The sequence below is a fragment of the Crotalus tigris genome, unplaced genomic scaffold (assembly GCF_016545835.1).
Source record: "Crotalus tigris isolate CLP2741 ecotype Arizona unplaced genomic scaffold, ASM1654583v1 scf7180000020686.41320, whole genome shotgun sequence".
Taxonomy (NCBI): Eukaryota; Metazoa; Chordata; class Lepidosauria; order Squamata; family Viperidae; genus Crotalus; species Crotalus tigris.
The window spans coordinates 29,403-37,814 of NW_024098135.1; the positions used below are offsets into that span (position 1 = coordinate 29,403).

Here is an 8,412-nt window from a genome sequence, read left to right on the forward strand (position 1 = left end):
GGGAAGGTTGGGGGAGGGTAGGGGAGGGTCGGGAGATTTCGGGGAAGGGAACTTTTTTTGGGGAAAATTTAAAAAATTTTCAATAAAAAAAAAAAAGATAGCCATTTGGATAAATTCACTCATATTTCCAGGCAGAGAATGCTAATGTGAATCAACAGCAATATTGATATCATGAAATTAAAATACAGGAGCCAAAGCAATTTATTTATTTATTGTTTTGACAAATAATTCAAACCATCAAACATATCCAACACATTTTCCTGTTCCTATTTTTCCCCAAACAACAATGACCCTCTGAAGTGAGTTGGGCTGAGAGAGAGGGACTGTCCTAAAGTCACCCAGGTGGCTTTCATGGTTAAAGTAGAACTCATGGTCTTCTGCTTTTTAGCCTGGTGTGGTATTTTATTAGCCATATATTATATGATGGAAGGGGTCTCCACCAAAGGACTAGTGGAAGACACACCTAAATCAAACCAAATCAAATCAAAATCTATTACCGACATCAGCCAGCATATGTTTCTAATAAGGGATGAGGCAGAAGGAAGATTACATTTCATATCTCTTTAAATTGCAACATTATTAAAATTGGATAGTAGGGTACAATAAAAATATATTATTAATCATTTTCCATAGCCAGAAAGAACACATGATGTAGTACATTCTCTTTATTAATTGTTCCCTGTGGTTTAGCTCAGGCCACAAAACAATGATGTAGCACATATATTACATGCATATATTACATAATATAAGGGGTCTCCTCCAAAGGACTAATGGAAGACATACCTAAGTCAAACCAAATCAAATCAAACTTTATATGGACATCACTCAGCATACACTTCTAGTAAGGGATGAGGCAGTAGGAAACTTAAATTTCATATAATAAAGATACCTTGGTGGATGGAGAGTGAATGGCTAGACTGTTCATGAATTTTTTTTAAAAAAACAGAGTTAAATGTATATTAAATGTTCAAAAACATTTTACCTTTTACCTTTCAAAGATCACCAATCAATCCAAAACAGACTCACTATGATACTGAGCTAAATACATGTCTATAAAATATCCATTAGCTTTTTCCTATATTTATACAGTGGTTTATAAAGTGAAGCTATAAAAACCATGAACTGCCAGCTGCCCTTTATCCTTAAAGTCAATATGTCAAATCTCTTAAAAATATTAACAGACAGATTGTCAAAATCTTGTTAGCTTGATGCATTCAAAGGAAAAAAACGTTAGGTAAAACAATCTGATGTACTACATTTTCTTTATTAGTTGTTCCCTGTGGTTTAGCTCAGGCCGGAAAACAATGATGTAGCACTTTGGCAAGAATATGCATCCCAGTAAGGCAGCGCTGGAAGACAAGATGGAGAAGACTTCCACAGCTATCATGGCTTTGCCTTTTGTGCTCAGATAGGCTGGAAAGAAGGAGACCCACACACTGCAAAAGGCCAACATGCTGAAGGTGATGAACTTGGCTTCATTGAAACTGTCAGGTAATTTACGGGCAAGGAAAGCCACAATGAAGCTGGCAATGGCCAAGAAACCCATGTAGCCCAAGACACAATAGAAGAATGTAGCTGCCCCCTCATTGCACTGTAAAATCACTTCTTGGGGCTCTAAGTGCATCTCTAACTCAGGGAATGGGGGATATGTTGACAACCAAAGAGTACAAATACATACTTGAACAAGAGAACAGGAAAGGACCGCAGCAAAGGCCAATCTTTTCCCCACCCACTTCCTCATTTGAGATCCAGGTTTAGTGGCCATGAAAGCCACAACCACCGTGATGGTTTTGGCCAGTACACTAGAAATGGCCACTGAGAAGGTAATTCCAAACGTTGGTTGTCTGAGAAGGCAGGTCACTTTGCCAGGTTGGCTGAGAAATAAAAAAGAGGAGAGAAAACAGAACAAAAGCGAGACAAGGAGGGTATAGGTGAGAGACCTGTTGTTGGCTCTGACAATGGGAGTGTCCCTGTGTTTAATAAAAGTTCCAAGTACCCAAGATGTCAAGAAGAAGAAACCAAGAGTGACTGAGGCTAAAACAATTCCTAAAGCTTCTTCAAAAGTTAGAAAGACCAGCAGTTTCAGGATACAGCCTTTCTTTTCTTTATTTGGGTAATGATCTTCTGAACATTCAAAACAGTCATCCATATCTGGAAAGAAAAGCCAACAAATTTGTCATCTATCCATTTTGTGTTTTTGAAAATTATAGCCTGTGTGGATGCCACTTCTGATTCTTTTCTATAATGAACCTTTCTGATAAAATGATATTTAGAGTAGAATAGAACAAAACAGAACAGAATAGAAACTTTATTTTCACTTTGAATGTACACTAATTGGCACACATTAAAATGGAATTTCATTGCATACAGCTCTGAAAGGGACATGTCCATCCCTTTATTTTATCTTGACTTTACAATGCTTTTGTTTTCTACGTGGAGAACAATAGTTGGTTCTACAAATATCCATCCCGTGTGCCTTGGATGATAAAATAACTGATCCGTTCATAAGACATCTGTGACCTAGTGAAATTCCCTTTGCTTCTACGTATTTTCCGGTTTTTATGGAAGTTAAAACTTGGAAAATGGCAGATCATGTGGAAAAGAAATGTTGCATTCATTGCAGCTAAACTGACCTTAATCAGTTTATAGCACTCAGAATGTTGAGGGTGAAGGTTCATTCTCTCAACTTTTTGTTACCAGGCTAGGTAACATTTTCAGTGGCATTTAGGAGATTTCTATTTCAGTGCTTTACTATTTATAAGTGCTTTAGGATGTGTCAAGTGAGAGTCTTATGATGGGTCAGGTATGAGTCATGAGAGAGGGGCTTGTGATGGGCCTTGTGATGGGGTGGTACTTCAGGTCATGATCATTGTAGAGTGTGAATTATCAGTGGCTGAGGTATGAGTCATCAAAGAGAGGATGGTGATGGATCTTGACCCCCTGATAATTCACATCCTCCAATAGCCCTGACCTGAAGTAACCTCCCCATCATGAGCCCATCTCTGATGACTCACACTTGACACATCATAAGACCCTCACTTGACACACCCACACCTGAAGTCCTTATAAAGCAGATATATGAAACACAAGGACTGCGTGTCGGGGCCGGCTTGCCAAGGGCCCAAATTTGGCTCCTGGAACTTTTCCAGAAATGGCAAGGGATCAGCCCCCGCTGCCCCAACCCCTGTTGCCCTAGCCATGGCCCATCCCAACCCAGCTGGGCACCCTCCCAGTGCACACAAAGGAAATGGTGAGCGCTTGGAGGCTGGAGGTGCACAGGAACAGCTGCAGCTCATTTGCCTCATCCTGCTCTGTCATTCCCTGTCTTGCTCCACCTCTCCCCACCTCACCCGTTACACCTGGCCATGCCTGGCTTTGATGGGCCTGTCCTCCTCCAGCTCTGCTTTGCTGGGTCTCGCCTCACCATGCCCAGCTCCACTTTGCTGGGCCAGGAACCAAAGCGGTGCTGAAAATAGTGGAGTCTGTATGTGCACCTGCCTTGCCCACATCAGCCTTGCTCTCCATGGCATGCTACAGCTGATCTGAGGCAAGGAGAGCATAGCTGATGGGTGAGTTTGTAGCAGGCACACACACAAAATCCGCTCTTTTCAGTGGCCCTTCTTGCCACTGGGGCTGCTGCTTGCCTAGCGCCTCGATGCCCCACTCACTGGCCTGATCTCACAGCCTGCAAGGCTTCCCTTTCACAAGGATGATCCTGCCCCCTAGTGGGAAAGCCATGGCCTGTGGAAGCTACACTGTTAATATCTCCCCCTCACCTCCCCCCTTCTTGAGCATGGAGGAGACAGAATGGGACTTTTAGGCCATGTAGCCTCTGCCTGCCAGCACGTGATAGGAGATCACAGGGACTGTTGGGGGGACACGACAGGTGAACAATGGTGGCATGCACTTTCTGGTATGAGTGGGAGTCAGAAGCAAAACTGCCCTTTTGGCAGATGTAGAGTCAATCCTGGCGTGAAATTGATAACCTACCAGTTCCATTAGAAATCTTTCCTTCTAGGCATGGAATGCAGTCATAGCAACAGAACTGACTGCCTTCAGCCCTTCTTTTCCAGGATCCAGGGGAACAGTGGTCATTACACAAAGAAACAGGAAGAACCTACAGACATAAACATAGCCATTGATATGAAAGAATCCCGATTAAACAATGGAAATTATTTACATTGGGTTACATAAATGACCTTTAACATTGTTAACATTTTACAGAGGGTTAGGGTTAGGGTTATTTGTTCCTTTGTATCTGAACATGATTGAGCCATAGTGGCACAACAGTTAGAATGCAGTATTGCATGCTAATTCTGGTCATTGCCAGGAATTCAAAGTTGACTCAGCCTTCCATCTTTCTGAGGTCAGTAAAATGAGGGGCCGGATTCTTGGGGACAATATGCTGACTGTAAACTCTTTAGAGAGGACTGTAAAGCACTATGAAGCGGTACATACTGTAATTCTAAGCACTATTGCTATTACTTTTCAATAATATAATAAACCAACAGCCCAATTGCTATTCATACCTGGTTAAAACCAGGGTGCCAAAGGATTGTGTTCTCAATGATAACTTCTTTCCCTTTTGGAGCATTGGGGTGTAACTTTCCAATTTTAACTCTCTGAAACGATCTGTTTGGGAACGTGATCATGTTGATAATGTCAAAGCCACCTGGACCTTCTCTTCTGTTTTTAAAGAAGACTCTTTCTCCAGCTGAGTTGTTAAAAGAAATCTCTTGAAGAAACTGGTGGAGCTACTTGAAGGAGAAAAATAAAGTCAAAAAGGAAACAATGCATCAGGAATTTCTCTTTCTTTTACTCTTCCTTCCAAGGAAACCAAACAACATTCGCTGTCTTCAAATACAGAAGAAGAAAATGTCAACACGCCAAGAACAATTAATAACTGAAATATGGAACTTACTTTATCAATTAATCGTCATGAGGACTTTAAAGACAGCAAACTCAGCAATTCTTCTGCTAATTTACGATAAATATAAAAACCAACATCATTTCATGGAAATAACACACCTCTGCTATAATAGAACAACTGTCATAAGCTTTATGTTCCCAGGATAACAAACCTGCCTTGATTAAATTTCAAAAAACTAATAAAAAATGAAATGTTCCCATTTCAGAAAGATTTATTGGGCAAAAAACAAAGACTGCCTTTAGATGCCTCTCCACTGTATTCTTGGAACCAGGACTGATGAATTTATAAGTCAGGAAAGAAGAAATGGTGATTAATGGAATGATGGTAGATTCATTCATCCCTTTCACTAGAGCAAAATTTGCAAAGGCAGTATGACTTTTAAATCTCTTTTATTCCACAAGAAACAACAATCTCTTACAATAAAACTCTAGTTGCTTTAGGATCTCTAATGATATGTGGCTATAGACCAGGGGAAACAAGTCATATCACATTGAGAATTACTATTTGCTAAAACAAAAGATAGGAATGGCATGGGGAGATTACCTGCCAAGGCTGCTGATTTGGAAATTCAACCCTTTGAATTTTTGTCCATTTGGGACTTGATCTCACTGCCTCATGCAAAGAATGTGCCACTGCATAAACAGCATTGTAGATACTGTAGCTTTGGCTAGTCATCTTCAACTCAAACAGAGGTGCAGGCAGATTCTCCAAATTCTCTTCCCCAGTACAGGTTCCACTGATAGATGAAGGTAAGTCTGCCTTTAAAAACACGCAGTCAAACAATTGTTGCCAAACCTCTTGAAGAAATCCATCTTTGTGGGTGGAAGGTTTGATGACTTGAAGAAATTCTTTGAAGCCTTTAACTTCTCTTGAATGCACTGTAAAGGAAAGAGCCCCATGGTACATTTGGAGATCCCAACTCCTTTGAGCTCCCGTCAGTATGATATCAATTGGGTTCATCAGGATCCAAACCTTTCTGAATAATGATCTGTTTTTATTTTCAGGACCACGTAGAAACATGACAGTTCTGAGCCACACTATTGTGAATGATTCTCCATAGACAAGAAAAACATTTGTTTTCCGATCCATCAATTTATTCGAAATAATTGAGATTGAACCTAATAATTCTGACAAATCTTCTAAGTGGATATGTTGTGGAATTTTTTGTGTGAAAGCTAAACAGATCCCATTCTGTGAAAGCAATGGCTGCAGTTTCTGCAAAAATCTTTCTCCCTTCGTTTCAACAGCAAAGACTCCAATCCACGTCCATCCATAATGGAGGAAAAGTTGTATAACTCCCATGTACTGATAGTCCTCATTTGGGACCATGCAGTAAAGTGAAGATAATTTGTTACTCTGAAATTCTTCCTGGGCAAAAGAGCCATAGGTCAACTACAGGAAAAGAAGGAAGGAAGGAAGGAAGGAAGGAAGGAAGGAAGGAAGGAAGGAAGGAAGGAAGGAAGGAAGGAAGGAAAGAAGGAAGACAGGCAGGCAGGAAGGAAGGAAGGAAGGAAGGAAGGAAGGAAGGAAGGAAGGAAGGAAGGAAGACAGAAAGATGAAAGGAAGGGAAAGGAAAGGAAAATTATTATTTATGATAACCAGTGGAAAAAGAGGGAAAAATGACTCCTAGATGGAAACTGAAAAATTAAAAAGTTGTCAAACTCTAGGTACATTATGGTTTTGATGAACATTATAGCAATAAAACCCCCAAGATGAAATATTTTCTCACTGAATGAATATAACTAGACTACAAACTAAATTTAGTTTGCTACTATGGAGTTCTATGAACAGCCAGAAACCTGCTAACTATCTGAGCATGTAAACTCTTCCTAGCTTAGGAAAAAAGCTTTTTAAGAGCTAGGGGTATTGTGTTACCTTCTTCCGTTCTCTGGCCAAGGTAGAGAATGGATGAAAGACTATCCACAAGACTCTGGAGGAATAGAAAGAGTCAAGTATGTCTTCATTTACTGCAATTATTATAGAAATCTCCCAAAGTAACATAAAGCTCCAATCCTTCAACAATTTCCAGCCAAATCAGTTGAATTTTACATTCAATTATTATTAACAGACACCAACCCAGACATAGCAAAGAGAGTTGTCACTATTATTGGGTGACTTGGTGGAATCTAGCAGCGTGTTGAGGACAGCAGTGAAAATGCTGGATAGGCTTGAGTTGGGGATGGGCAGGAAGTGACTGAACATAGATCCTCCCTAAAACCGTGAGACATGATAGCAGTGTTCCAATATTTATGGGTTGCTCCAAAGATGAAGGGTAAATTATTTTCCAAAGCTTCCAAAGGCAAGAGGAGAAACAATGGATGGAAACCAATCAAGGATTCAAACAACCTAAAATTAAGGAGAAATTTCTAATGGGGAGAATAATTAACCAATGAAACAACTTGCATTCAGAGGTTGTGGGTGCTCCATTACTGGAGGTTTGAAAAAGAGACTGGAAAATCATTTATCTAACATTGTATATGTTCTCCTGCTCAAAGAGTTTATGTAGTAATTGTGTAGCATGTGCTAGCCAGCCTTTTCACTCCTTATCTCAACACAGCTCCAGAATTCAACCACAGATAGTGGTCAGATCAGAACATCAAATGACCCTCTCAAATAAGATTAATTTTGTAATGTAATTTATGATTTACATTTTACTTTTCTAATCTATCAAATAAAAAGTTTTGATATACTTCACTGACTACTTTGAGCCAACCTATTGGGTTGTGGGGGGAAACTGCAGACAGGAGAAAAAGTGGATAGAATTGAAGTCCTGCAGAAAGGCACACCAGAAATAATCTCATATTCATTACACATGAAGTCAAATTACCTGTGGAATTTTGAAGAGGTTTATGCTTTCTGACATAAGGGATGAAGTAGGAGCACCTAGTCCCCCAATGATAGCCAGGAGATTCTTCTGGTTATCACATTTGTAGTTAGGGACAAATTCCTGGGATTTGAAAAGCAGGTCCAGAGTGGTACGATAGGTCAACCTTGGGTTGTAGTAACTATCATAGATATGGAACCCAAGAGTGATGTTAGGTAAAATCTGGGAGTCTTCATTGATCTCCTTCACAGCAAAGGCCATGGCAAGGACATGCTGATAAAATTTGGTTATTACACTGCAAATAAATTAAATACCCCATTGAAAAAAGAATTTCACAATTCTTGTAAAGTGGCAGCATTTCTATATGAATAACAAACCATCTCTCTTGGGAGTAGGAATAGAATATCCTTTCTAAAATATTCAATAGAGTTCCACAGAGTTCAATTTTACATTTTACCTGGTGTTTTCATGATTTGCAACAATAATATACTACAGCAAATAAAAGTAGTGACTTTTTTCAGTTAACAAATATAATTCTGACAATTTGGGCACAAAGTATAATAGGAACAGCTTCAGCAAGTATCACTCATTTACTCTATGTACATTTTGGGAGGGCTGATCATACGGAACATTTTTTAAATTACCTCAAGCTCATTAA

The 8,412-nt window shown here is 39.7% G+C and overlaps 1 protein-coding gene across 1 annotated transcript; it reads right to left on the reverse strand.

Moving 5' to 3' along the window:
• Window positions 1-1,252: 1,252 nt before the first annotated feature.
• On the reverse strand, window positions 1,253-8,015 carry LOC120319372 (extracellular calcium-sensing receptor-like). The gene is made up of 4 exons (XM_039368179.1): window positions 7,758-8,015; window positions 5,474-6,298; window positions 3,991-4,117; window positions 1,253-2,151 (listed from the first exon to the last, which is right to left on the reverse strand). The coding sequence occupies exons 1-4, from the start codon at window positions 8,013-8,015 to the stop codon at window positions 1,253-1,255; spliced, it is 2,109 nt and encodes a 702-aa protein (XP_039224113.1).
• Window positions 8,016-8,412: the final 397 nt, after the last annotated feature.